At 37.0% G+C, this 14,468-nt stretch overlaps 1 protein-coding gene across 2 annotated transcripts in view; it reads right to left on the reverse strand.

Annotated features, from left to right (window-relative positions):
- Positions 1-554: 554 nt before the first annotated feature.
- The window catches only part of BNC2 (basonuclin zinc finger protein 2), a 382,515-nt gene continuing 368,601 nt past the window's right edge, over positions 555-14,468 (reverse strand). Inside the window, exons 6-7 of one of the 2 annotated variants that reach the window (XM_075825667.1) lie at positions 12,327-12,394; positions 2,990-3,068 (exon numbers count right to left, since the gene is read on the reverse strand). In XM_075825667.1, the coding sequence (XP_075681782.1) occupies positions 12,331-12,394 (64 nt within the window). In that variant the 3' untranslated portion in view covers positions 2,990-3,068; positions 12,327-12,330. Of the gene's footprint in view, positions 3,069-12,326; positions 12,395-14,468 lie in introns of both variants that reach the window. The other variant, XM_075825666.1, reaches the window with a different exon arrangement.

The following is a 14,468-nucleotide window of genomic DNA, read 5'->3' on the forward strand; positions in this document are numbered from 1 at the left end:
TGTTTCTTTTTTTTTATTTTTTTTATTGGAATACAAATATGTTCCATTTGAGGTCAAGCATGTGATTCTCAGTTTTACATTGTAAGTGCTTCAACTTTTGACCCAATGTGAGGAACCTGTGATAATTGTGGAGTAAGAAGGCCTTTGTGACCACCCAAATGCTCAGAGAAGTGTTTGTTGGTTTCCAATCTATATATCTCAATTCCCAGGACATAGCCAAAAAGCGCAAAAAACACTAATACTCATGCCTGTTTCTGGTGAAATAAATATCAAGGGATTGACGTTGGCCGAGTCTTATATCAGGAGAGGTTAGAGGAATCATCTGGAACTATTTATTACATACAGGTCCAGCCTTGTAAAGTTAGGATGCATTATTAAAATGTTTTACTGGAAGATGACTTGCGACATATGAATAACCACGAGAGGAATGAACATCTTGTTTTTGTAAAACTATTTGCTAGGGAACAGTTCCCTTTACAATAAGCTTCTTTAACTCTGCTCATTGAGCACATTCGTTGGTAAAGTGTTTCTTAAAGGGAATTATCGCTGAAATATATATTTCTACAGACAGAATAATTACAATTTAGGATCAATCTGATATCTCAATTGGACTATCCAGACTGCCAAGATCTAATTTTTACTCTACAATTTTTTTCCAACTACATTTCAGAATGTTTAATCATTTTTGGCAAAAAAAAAAAATTCAATAAGCAGGAGTAAATGACCATTGTACAAAAATAAGTGAACAGTTTTACTAGAACTGAATTCTTCTGGAACTATAACCTTGGAGTTGAACTCTTCTAGTTGGTAGGAGATGTGCATTTATTTTTGGAAGAAGAGATGACTAACATTTAGATTGAATATAAACGAACAGCTTACCATAATGTATTCAAACAGCCTCTATCTAAAATAATTTTATAGTGAATACCACTGACTAACAATGCTTTGCAATGTAAAATTTAGACCATTTAAGACGTGTGCAGTAACACTGTTTTCAACAGTATGAGGGTATTTCACCACTTAGCTTTAAATGTTGATAATTGTGTAATTCCCTGTAATAGCGTCACTTGTGTACATCAAAATAAGATTTCATCATTCATTTGAGTGAAAACAAGCACATACAAGGCAAGATCTACTATGTCTGAAAATAGGAAATTATCCGATAATCTGACTGGTATTCTGACATCTTCATGTCATATATTATGTAGATGAACTTTGTAAACCTTGGAAATTTAATGATTGTTCTATATTTGCAATATACTGTGTAGACTAGCAACTTTATATCCCTCTGCTGCAATATTCTGTAGGAGCTCCATTTTAGGAAAAGGAAGGGGCGCAATTGGAGTGCCAAAGTATGATTCCTTTTACTATCACAATGTAACTTCTCTGTAATATTTAAACTTTTTTCTAGAGTCCCATTTTCTATGGCTTACATTTTGCAGAATTTTTATGCAGTTTATGTGCAAAATTGGCAGTTGTAACATTTTGCAAAACTCTATTAATACTTTTTTTTGTTTGGCAACCATGCCATTTAACTGACCGGCCCTATAAGGCCATCCCAAGATAATGACGTTATTTTACTCACTTCAGCACTGGAGGCGATAGAGTTTTGCCAGGATCATACTTCTCAGTACTGAAGAGTTAAAATAAGAATATCATTATACACCAATATAGTGTTTGGGTGGGGAAAGTGCATGACTGCTTTCATACAAATAGTACAAAAGACAAAAAAGGGAAAAATGTATAGATAGTGCTTTAAGCATGCAACACCAGGATAATACTACATCTAGCAGGTAGTTTATAAAATGGTCATGTTTCGGTGTCTTTGTTGCAAAAATGTGTATTAAAGCTAAAATAAAGAAACAGAGCTAGACAGCGGCTTAGTTTTTCCTGCATACAGCTTGATGGAACTGCAACAAGAAACCAGGAGTACACAACCATCAAATACAACACTGTCCACCTAATGGGACTCCATATTTACAGGTGAATCTGCCATGCGTAGTCTTCTCAAAAAAATACCTAGGCGTGATTTGTAAATGAAAAAGAAAGAAATGTTCATTATTTTTCTTTGCAAGCAATAGTCACTGGAATATTAAGACACTATCTTTGGAGATAACCAAGTACTTCATTCCGTAAATGTAAAAAAAAAAAAAGAAGAAAGGTATAAGTGACTGCGTGTTTTTATTTTTGTCCGTTCAATAGTCCTTTTCGGGGGAAGTTTCACCAATAAGTGAAAATAAAAAAGCACCTAGTGTTTTGTAGTTTTCTTTTTTTCTGTTCGATAAAAAAGAATATATATCTAGATTTATATATATATATAGATATATAACATACATATACATTTTTATATATGTACGTATATATATAAATATGGGACAGTTCATCTGTGAAATTGGAAATTTCTTTGTTCTTTTGGAAGCTATTCCATAGCAGAGAAAGGAATGTTTTTATGGAGATTAGGGTTTTGACTGTGCCGATTTCGGCTGCGTACAGAGGAAAACATCATGTTACATCCAAAAACTTTGCATTTATGCATCTCCCGCAAATGCACTGTCTTGTAATGAACCCGCAGGGTTCCTTTGTTACTGTACATTTTGTGGCAAATGTTGCACATTATTCCACCATTGCTCACGGCAAAGCTGTTGTATATGGAAGATTCTATCACATCATTGCCTGGTCTCATGAGCGGGGCAGAGACATTAGCCTTCTGAAAAGACTCCTCACTGTCACTGGCACCATCAATGTCATCAAGAAGGATACCTTCATCACTGCCTATATCAGACTCTCTAGAAGAATGTATACTGCTGCTAGACTGGATACTGGAAGTGGTACTCAAGTCTAAGACCATGTAGTCATCTGCCAGGCTCCGCCCATATCCATTGATGTGGGAATCTTCTGTACCAACTGGCGAGGTGGTGTCCTCTCGAACATCCAGGCCCATGGAATGTTGACCACCATAGATTTTTGCCAAGAACTCATCTCGGAGGTTGGGCTGAGAGGAGTCCAGCCCCATCTCATCCAGTTCTTTGGTCAACAGTTTGCGGTGAAGGTTAATATTGGCACTGTGTCTGAAAAGGGAAAAAATATATTTGTTAGAAAACAATTCAGAAAAACACACCAATTAGATTAATAATTAAACTATTAATATGTCCCATATTATCGATAAAAACTTTCTGAATGTTTTTTTTTTTAGTCTTAAGTATAACTTATTTTGTGATTTAATTTCTTGAAACTATTATGGTGAAAATAAATGGTTTATTGTGCAAAAACATGCAATAGTGCACATGCAAATAAAACATGCAACAAATGAAAACAAAAATTATTATTATTAAGAAAGTGTAGTTCACTAGTTCAATATTTTACCAACTGTACAGCCTGGTGAATCATGAATGCAGCATTTATGCAAGGAATCTGCTTACACTATACATACATGCTCACACTATACTATACGTCTGATGTCTTAGGCTATTCGGCCTTGTACAGAATCCCTTAGAAGGGGCCATTTGAAAATTGGTAATGAAATCTGTATTTTTGTGATGTTTGACAAACATTTTTTTCTGGTTGTATTTATGTTTAACACAATGGGCAGCAGTAGTATAGTAGCTAAAGAAGTATGCAATGGCTCATCACTCCCACATGCCAACGTCTTACTAGCATTGTATATTAAGGCTGTAGTATAAAGTAACCCTATATGATGTTACTGAAACAAATGTGACTACATTGCTCTTCTGACTTTATCCATTACATGATACTGCATTAGCATAAAGAATCATCACCTAATACTCTGGTAATTGCAAGCATTTGCTGCTAAATCGGTTTTTGCTGTGTATACAGTATATGTGTATTGAGGTTCAGATTAGTGGATAGACCTAGAGTACAGTAGCATACGTACAAGGTCACCACACTACCTGCTTTGCCTTGTTTTATTTTCTATATTCCAATAAATATTTTAGGCATAATATACTAAATATGTAATTATTAATTTTTGATTAAATACTTCATATAGGCTTTTTTTTTTAAGTCAAGGAGGGAGACAGGAGAAGAGGTGCGAATTAAAAGGGTTTGTCTGGTTTCGAAAACTGATAGTGAAAACCCTACCAGGGAATTCAGTAGATAGGAAGTTAGTAGGAAATGGTCCCTCTTTTGGGAGCCTCATCTATTAGCCAGAACAGAGAGCGACTATAAGATGGACGTCTCTTGCTTTGGAGGACCCAACACTTCCTTGCATTACATTAACTATTTATTGATTTCAATGGAAAATGTGGAGTGCTGTAGGAAAATTAATCACTGGGGAACATGGCCGTGGACATCCTGTGATCTGCCTATTGTCAGGGGACTCTTCTAACAGAAAGAGACTGCCCAACACACCTTTAACTATGGTGCAAAAATATTATTTCCAGAAGAGGTCTAACAAAGGACACAACTCCTGTATACTGTATATATTCTGCAAAACATCATAAACATCCTCGATCATACTGATCACTATTTTTTTTTTACAGTCAATCTCATTTTGTTTATGCAAAATCTCTCCCTTAGAAAACCCCAAAAAAACTACATTAGTTCATAATATTCTATACCAGACTAAACTATTTATGACTATGATGATGATATCATTATTATTATTATCACTATTATTAATAATAATATTCCTGTGTATTCAAGAATGGATATTTCAAAAATAGGTTTAAAGAAAGTGGAAAAAATTAATACTTGCAAAAAAGAACTAAAAAATTCCCAGATGGACAATGACTTTGCCAAAAATGTTTTTTGGTTTTTTTTAAATGCACAGCCTGTAATAGCTGCATTAAAGAAAGGGTATCTCCTTCATTCTATTCTCTTGAAGTAAAATAAAAAAACAATCTAATTAGGATGTGTAGACGTCTTCAATTTCTGTCAGGCCAACTGAATGCACAAATGTGCAGGAAGATGTGTCGAGGTGTGTCCCGCTCCCTCTGTCAGCACGAACACCGAATCTGTTAATATAATTACATTGGCTTTTATTCAATTAAGTGCCATCTCTTGCTTAAAGGGAAGGAGAAGAAGGAAAAAAAAGACGACTTTGTCAATTGATTCAGGTGTAACACAATAATAAAGATGAACTCATGGCAGTGCATTAGCTTTGCACCTCATAACTTTGTAACCGGAGTTCATTCATAGATGTCGATTTCCATTATGCCACCTCAGTTGAAAAAGAATTGATTCCTGCAGCTCTTGTCACTCTTTAATCTATTGCACTTCTGTTTAATAACCTAACACTACACTGTATGTCCAAAATAATGACCTATGAAGCTTCCAACAAACTGCCCTGGCTTTTTTTTTTCTATTTACACAAGCGGTTTGCACAAAAGTTGGATCCAATTCTGGCCATTTCTGCTTGTTTTAGTGTATGCTACTATTAACCGGAGTTACAAAGTAGAAACTATCAAACAAGGTAAGGTACAAGCAGCTTGCAACATAAGATACCTGAAGGTATTATATGTGGAGATTGATAGAAGAGATATTTGGTTTCCATAAGCACATTATATTAATTACATTTTATAAAAAGTAATTGTTAATCGAATAGCTGCAATGTCCCACACTAAAAATACTCATCCTTGGATACAAACATGCAATATTTTATTTGTCATTGTATAGACAAAATGTTGGCACCAAGGTAGTTTGTATCACTGCACCCCTGTGGGTACCTAGAGAATCATGGAATGAGTAGAAAAGTCCCCCGTGTGCACTTAGAGAATCATGGAATGAGTAGAAAAGTCCCCCGTGTGCACCTAGAGAATCATGGAATGAGTAGAAAAGTCCCCCGTGTGCACCTAGAGAATCATGGAATGAGTAGAAAAGTCCCCCGTGTGCACCTAGAGAATCATGGAATGAGTAGAAAAGTCCCCCGTGTGCACCTAGAGAATCATGGAATGAGTAGAAAAGTCCCGCGTGTGCACCTAGAGAATCATGGAATGAGTAGAAAAGTCCCGCGTGTGCACCTAGAGAATCATGGAATGAGTAGAAAAGTCCCCCGTGTGCACCTAGAGAATCATGGAATGAGTAGAAAAGTCTAAACATACACTGTGAGAACCACTGGGTTTCCTGGAGAAAGAGGTAACTACTATTGGCACTGCTGGTCGATCTCCAGATGCAGTGGAAAAATATCCAAAGCGATAGTAATAATCAAATGGCTTTATTGGTAGTGTAGTACAACACGTTTCAACCCTAGGCAAGGGTCTTCTTCAGGTACAATGCATGCAAGTACAAAACACATATATATTGGGAACCATAGGAGGACTGAGCAATTAGGCAATGGTCCGCTGGCAAGGCCACAATAGGACATAATAGATGAAGGTATCTAACTGTTTGTAGAGCCATCTACTCTGTTTTTAACATTGATCTGGGCACAGTGTTTTTCTGGAACTGTGCAGAGGAGTTCTAAACTAAAACCCAAGCATATACTAAAATTTACTTAAAGAATAAGTATCTGGTTAAGACTACATTCAGACAAGCGTGTCAGATTTGCGCATGTAAAAAATGCATCTTTCCTATGTTTCATGTCCGTGTGCCATCAGTGTGCGTTGCGTATTGGCATCAGTGTGCTTTGTGTGTGGCATGCATTTTTCACGTCCGTGCAAGCACTTCTCTCTTCTCTCTTTTATTGTAATTTCTCTGCATTTCTTTGTAACTGATGTGTAAAACACGGAGAGCACATGGATGTTTTCCATCTGAGAGCACACGGATGTTTTCCGTCTGAGAGAACACGGATGTGCGACCATGCACCAATATAGGACATGCAGTGAGTTTCACGCAACGGACACTCGCTACGTGAAAACTCACACATGTCTGAATAGACCCATTGAAGGTATTTTCCAGGATAAGAAAAATATGTCCGCTTCTTTCCAACACCGCACCTGTCCATGGGTTGTGTCTAGTTTTGCAGCTCAGCGGCATCTTAGTGAATGGGGCTGCGCTGTGGACAGGTGTGGTGCTTTTGGAAGAAAGCATATATGCTTTACTAATCCTGGGGGGAGGGTGAAGTTGTGCCTAACTGAACTGTCAGGTGTTGCGTGGAGTAAGATTTTATAGAACAAAACAGGAGAAGTTTATATTAGACTGTGAGCAGTGACTACATGCAGATAAACTCCAAATTTGTTGTGCTAAATGACAAGCTCAGCTCTACTACATCTAAATAGAAGTGTCCTGTTCTTTACACAAGAGCACGGTGACAAATACCCGCCACTCATTCTTTAATTACCTAGCAGTATTGCCGTCCTGAAATTAGCAGCGCGTTTAATTGATTCTCACGGAGGGATATGGTGGCTCTTTGAAGCTCGATACATTAGCACTTTATTTATCACCTGTGTAAAGAACAGCAACCTCGCCAAAAGTTATAAGCACTGAAAGTCGCTTCTCGAGTGCCATTCCCTAATGCATAACAACCGCTCATCCCTATTTTTAAAGTGGTGGCAGTTCTGTAATGAGTCAATTTATACTCATTGTATTCTTATACCACACAATACTAAAGCAGATGCTCCACAGAGAAAAAGCACCAGCTCATCTCTAATGCAAACCAAGAGAAAAGCCCCATTCAAATTCATTTCTGTCGCAGCTAAACTATTTATCCCTTCCCATTTTCTGGACTCCCAGGTGAACAGCAAGCATAGTTTTTTAAGCACTGCCAGCAGGGATGACAAACCTACGTATCAATTTAATAACTTAATGCAGATTACTAGTTAACATGAAGCTCCACCAATCCACCTGAACAAATATATTAGAAAATTGCTTACATAGCATACTCCTAATTATAACATGCATGTTTACTTATCATAAGGAGCGGACTAAGAGGGATCATGGGCATCTTGCCACTCAACCACTATAGCCATGAACTCAAATTTTAGGCATATTATAACACACTGGGCCCCACTGGCCATGGGCCCTCAGGCATTACCCTTATGCCCAAATGGTCAGTCTGTCCTTCGGTAAGAGACATTACAAAATCCTTCTGGTTGCCATACAGGAACATACAAGCAATTTTTTACATTTTTCCATCGCCTCATTCAAAGAGCTATAACCTTTTTTACTTTTGCGTCGACATACGTCTTGTTTTTTTGTGGAACAAGTTATATTTTTAATAGCACCATTTTGGGGTACATAGAATTTATTGATGAACTTTTATGAATTTTTTTTTGTGGGGGGGGATAGAAAAAAAACCAGCAATTTCACCACACCTTTTTGCGTCCTAAATTTACGCCGTTTACCGTGTGGTATAAATAACACAATAAATTTATTCAGCGGGTTGTTATGATTGCAATGATACCAAATTTATATAGAATTTTTATGTTTTACTTCTTTTACACAGTAAAAACCCTTTTTTTCAAAATTATTTGTTTTTGTGTCTCCATATTTGAAGAGTCATAACTTTTTTATTTTTCCGCCGATGCAGTTGTATGTTGTAGTTTTTATTGGTACCATTTTGGAGTAGATGCGACTTTTTGATCACTTTTTATCACATTTTTTTAAGGCAGGATTGACAGAAAACAGCAATTTTTGCATTGTTTATCTTATTTTTTATGGCGTTCACCGTACGGGTTTAATCATTTATAGTTGGGGTCGTTACGGATGTGGTGATACCAAATATGTGTAACTTTTAAACTTTTTTTTGTTTTTTTAATAAAAAAGCATTTTGTAAGGGGAAAAAGTGGATTTTTCACTTATTTTTTTAAATTAAATTTATTAAACGTTTTTTTTACTTTTTTACTAGTCCCCCTAGGGGAAATCACTATGCGATCCTCCCATCGTTTTTATAATACGCTGCAATACTTTTGTATTGTAGTGTATTACTGCCTGTCCGTGTAAAATGGACAGGCATCTGCTAGGCCATGCCTCTGGCATAACTGGTGGCAGACCTGGTGGCCTTTATTAGGCCCCCCTGCTGCGATAGAAACCACCGACACCTTGCGATCTTATCACAGGATGCCGGTGGGGTGAGAGAGGGAGCTGCCTCCCTCTCTCCAAAACCACTTAGATGTGGCGCTCACTATTGAGTGCCGCATCTGAGGGTTTAAACTGGTGAGATCGATACTGATATCGATGTCACCCGTCCGAGCAGGGCTGCTCCAAGCCCTCAGATACCAGAGGTAGCTTATTTATTCCAATGCAGCTCCGTGAAAAGGCATATGCATTGGAATAAAGCCCATTAGTGGCCGCCGTGAAAAGGCGTATTGGTGGTCAATAACAGGTTAAGTCTAAGTAGTGTTAATAGTGACCATTGGGCAGTGGGCCCCCTCTGGTCATGGGCCCTCAGGGACTGCCCTAATGGTAAATCCAACCCTGGCTAAGAGACATCCAAAATCCTTGTAGTTGCCATATAAGACCATACAGTTGCATATTCACTAATCAGGGTTAAAGGCAGGGCAGACTTGGTCCCTGGGCACAAAAATTCATGGGCCTCTTACGACCCCACCACTATACCCATGACACACTTCTTCATTTTTTTTATTTTTTTTTACAGGACCTGCACTTCAGTTTAAGGCGTGTTATAACTAACTATGGGGTTGTGGGCAAGCTCTGGTCATGGCCCCTCAGGCACTGCCCTAATGCCCAAATGGTCAGTCCACCCAAGGCTTAGAGACATTTCAATTTTCTTGTGGTTGCCATACAGGATCCATACAGGACCGGCAGACCTCAACTAAACTCAACCTCAACTAAAAAGGTATGTTTTCTGATCAATTTCATAAAATTAGAACTGCACTTATTAGTATTTTCCATTGATGATAACGATTGCAATGTCAACTTTACTAGTAGTCTACTATAATAAAGACGGCATAAACTAAGTAAATAAAGATAGCATAAATGTTGGTTCAAATAATAGAACAAACATGCTACATTGGTGGTATGCAATCTTACTGAATAACTAAGCCTCAGTGACATTTCTAATGTTTAACCAATAGCTCCCCCATCACAAGACTCTACACTTGTCTTCCAGTCACCGCTATCCTAATGAGTACAGCAGTTGCATTATTCTACGCTCACCTAATGAAGCATTAACCTCTGATTAATCAGATTGCTCTTATATTAATCTTGCTATTGTCACATAACCAATATCTATCTGTGAAAACAATTTAAAAGCAGACAGTGTGTCAAACAAGCAATCTGGAACCAATTATTTTGTTGTGCAGCTTCAATATTATTTTTACTGTAGAGATAATACTGAGATTTAGCTTCTTCCCATTGACTTAGCTTTTTTTTTCTTTTTGCAGTCTTGTCACTTTAGTACTTATTCAACTGATTATAGTAGCTATTCAGTTTTGATAAAAGTTTGGAAAATTTTAAAAGTCAAGGAGTCTCTAAACATGCATGTTGATTCTAAGGGCACGGCCAGATGTGGCGGAAGTGCTTTGGAATTCCCGCTGCGCACAGTCCGCTGCGGAAATCCGCAATGGACATTTTCTCCATTGGTTTCCACACCTTTTTAGTTAGGTTCGTGCACATGTGACGGAAAACTCCGCTGCGGACCATAGGCTACGGTGCGGAATTTGGTGCCTGCCGCATACACTGACTGTTGCGGACTTGTAGCGGACTTGTTGCAGACTTATTGCGGAATTTCTCCATTGACTTCAATGGAGATTCAAAATTCCGCAATGAAATCCGCAGATGTTATGTGTGTTGCGTTGCGTATTGGTTTTACGAACAGGATATTTCTTCATTCTGGCTGGACCTATGTGTTTCGAGGTCCTTAGCCAGACTGAGATGAAAAGTTTTAAAAGACAGCAGGAAGTACTCTTCACCTGAATACGCAACGACTAATCCGCATCAATTTATTGCACATTTTAGGCAAAGGGGCAACGGAATCTGCAACGCAGATTATGTGCGGCATTGATGCGGACAGTGTCTGCAGAAATATGCCACGTCTGGCCATGCCCTTATGGAGAATGAGGAGGAAAAGTATTTACATATACAGTATCTCTGACGACACTTATCTCGATGAACGGGGTAGGGGCCAATAGCTTTGGCTAGGCAAATCAAACATGGACTTGCAGCCAGGAAAACAGATGCGTCTGTAAATTGTTTTGTGAGTGGGGGACGGTTTTGCAGGATATTATGATTGTAATTATCATCATTTTACAGTTCACAGTAATGGCAAATTATATGTTTATATTATTATTTTGAGCTATAGATATATATTACTTATTATCTATATGATTATTTTTGGTTTTCTAAAAATCAGTGATGGAGCGAGATCACAAATGTGGATACTATAAGGCTATATTCACACAGGGCGGATACGCATTGGTGTACCTTTTATTTTTATTTTATAGGAACGTAGTCTGTAGTATCATTTGTGTAGAATATAATTCAAGGTGGATGAAGAATATGTATCTTCAATGGACACATTATGCATGCAGCTATTTTTATTTTGCATTTACATGAGCCTAATAACGCTCTATAAGTCCGTGGCACATTAAGAAACTGAAGTCTCACAGTCATACAAATATGGATGCATTTATAAATGTAGAGGTAGGAGGAATGGTTTGCTATAAATGCACTTTTGTGCAATTTTTTTTTGTCTTTTTACATGTCATAAAAACATCAGGAGATAGACTCTTTGGGAGCAAGGCTTCTGGAACTGATACAATCCCTTGAACAAAGGGCCTTAGAGATCTTTTAAGCATATGTGTCAATTTGTTTCAAAGCTTGGCAATTGACATATTTCTACTTGGACCCCCTATAGTGTTATACTCAGAAATGTTTCTATGTCATGCTAAAAGAGTAATATGATCACAGAGCTACACAATATTGTATCACACTTCTTCTATGCATTCTATAACTTCTTCTAAGCCAGTTTTCTAGATGATGGGTTTCTTCTACCTAATCAACTTGAATAAAAAATGCTTCACATTGTAGAATATATTAGGATTCCAGTTTATCTACTGTCTCACTGAGGTCAACAACTTGGTGTTAGGGTCTATTATGAAATCTATACTATTTTATTAATTATTATCTAAAATATCATACAGTCTTAACTGTTGGTGGTATTTTTTGTTTTATGTAGAAATATCCCATGTGTCCAAAGCCAATTCTTTTTACAACTTAATAATGGAAAATAGTTAGCAGGATATATGGACTTTGACTACTTAAATGTTTGACTTTAAAGGGGATGTAACTGAAATAATTTTAGCTGATCAGATTAAATGGAACAGAGGTGTGCTTAAAATGGGAATATGAATATGGTACATCTACTATATAGCAAAGCAAACACTAAAATGTGACAAAAAGTAAATAGTAATAAAAAAAAACTTCACACAATAAACTTAGCAATTAATCTTATAAAAAATAATATTTACCCAGTTACATTTCTAATTTTCCCATTGCCCCAATTGCTCCTTCATCCTCTGGGTGCAATCCGGATGGTCTGCATTAAAAACAAACAGAAACAAACCACACCCATAACTCTGGAGACATATCCTTAACGTCTTAAAAGAACTGACAATGGGGACAGATTTTGAGGCCTAGATGTATTGAAAGCAAGTGAGGTTTGTATGTAAGAAAAGATAGGGGTGCTTTGTATGATTTAGAATAAATAGCCGCTATACCAAATTCTAGAACCAAATTATATAATACTACCATTTCTCAAAGTTCACACACTTCAATACAACTAGGCCAAAATTATACTTAAAGACATATGGTAAAATTGTATTATAGTCATGATTATGTACATGTCATAACAGATGAAAATCTGCCCCATTGTTATACATTTAAATGAATCATTTAATCCAATGTCTGTCCAAAAACTTTTTGGGAGGAAGTTACAAAGAATTCATACATAAATTATATTTTACTATTATCCTGAATATAGTCAGTGACTGTGCAAACCAGAACTGTGACATTGCCTATTGCAATAGGTTTTTCCTTTCAAGGCCCAAGCTGCAGATGCAATTGAACACTCTAATAGGTTGCTACAGAATCAGTTTTTATGTGCAATATCAAAAATGTTATTAAATGAGCCTCCGAGAATATGTTTGGGTAGAAGGAGAAATGAAGATGACGAGAGAAAGACTACTAGGCAAAGAGCTCTTTTACAAGTACAGACACTATATACCATATATAATACAAAATAAAGAAAACCACATACAATATACACAGCAAGGATTATGTATGCAGTAATATGGCTACTAAAGACAATGTACAACTTTGAAATAGTTTTTTTATTTTTAATACAAATGTATATCAGTGTGTTTGGTGCAAATTTCTAATTACTTTTTATTAAAAAATATTTACAATTTTTGAGATGTAGCTGCTTTGTATTCTGTATACAGATTAGCTGTGTCTTGCGCTGAGACCTGAATTGGTCAGGTCAGCGGAACTGATGAGTTCAGTGCCAGCAGGTCCTGTGTGTCTCTGACACGCAGGATCGAGCTGTTACCGATCACATCCAAGTACATAACTTAGAGATCGATTACAGGTGGATACGACCGTTCTGTCACTGAACCTGTCAGTCAGTGACGGATTCAGGTCTCAGCGCAAAATACAGCTAAATCTGTATACAGAATACAAAGCAGCTGTATCTCAAAAAGTAGAAATTATTGTTAATGAAAAGTAATTAAAAAGTTGCACCAAACACACTGACATTTTTATATAAAAAAAAACTTTTCAAAGGTGTACCTAGCCTTTAATGGGAAATAAGTAAATGTGCGATGTTGTGCACAAAATTCTATTTTGTAGCACTTCACCAAGATATATCAGAATACGGTATCATAGAATGTCAGGGTGCTAAGATTCCCTCTGTTATCTAGAATAAAGGGGTTATGGCCCTCTTCAAAGTGCCCTGTTGGCTCCCATCACTTGGCTTCACTCAGCAGAGTTGCTGCCTTGTCTTTTTATGGTCCAACACTGTCTCTCTAGAGTCAAGCTCAGGCTGACGGGAAGAGAAGTGGCATGGCGCTCTGAAAAACAATGTAGCCCCTTTGATCTAGCTATTGTCTCACTAATACTATCTTCTGACCTGTCTTTTATGACTTAGTCAAATGTCAATCAGCATAGAATTTTACACTCCTTTCAGATATACTTGAAATATTTGCATACCATCCAAATATTTCGGTTTATTGATTTATGCAATTTTCAAAAAGTGACTTTTGAATCATAAAAAGACACTGGCTGTGTCTAAACATCACTTTTTGTGGATTGAAAGCTACACATTTGGATTTTAGCTGATGTGCAATTTTCTCCTTTACAATGTGGTTTTGACATGTACGAAGATACAATTTTGTGCACAGAAATGCACGGTGACTTTATATATACTGAGCATCTGTAGTATTGTCACAATGGAATATAAATACAGTACAAAGTCAGTCCTGAAAACTGGGGACCATGTTTAAGGAGAACCACTGTTAACACTGCTTCTGATTTGTAAATTCTATACCCATAGTTTGTCCTTATAGCTACCTACATAGTCATACCCACCCAAAATCAGCTGTTGAGGAACCAAG

The sequence above is a fragment of the Rhinoderma darwinii genome, chromosome 1 (genome assembly GCF_050947455.1).
Source record: "Rhinoderma darwinii isolate aRhiDar2 chromosome 1, aRhiDar2.hap1, whole genome shotgun sequence".
NCBI lineage: Eukaryota > Metazoa > Chordata > Amphibia > Anura > Rhinodermatidae > Rhinoderma > Rhinoderma darwinii.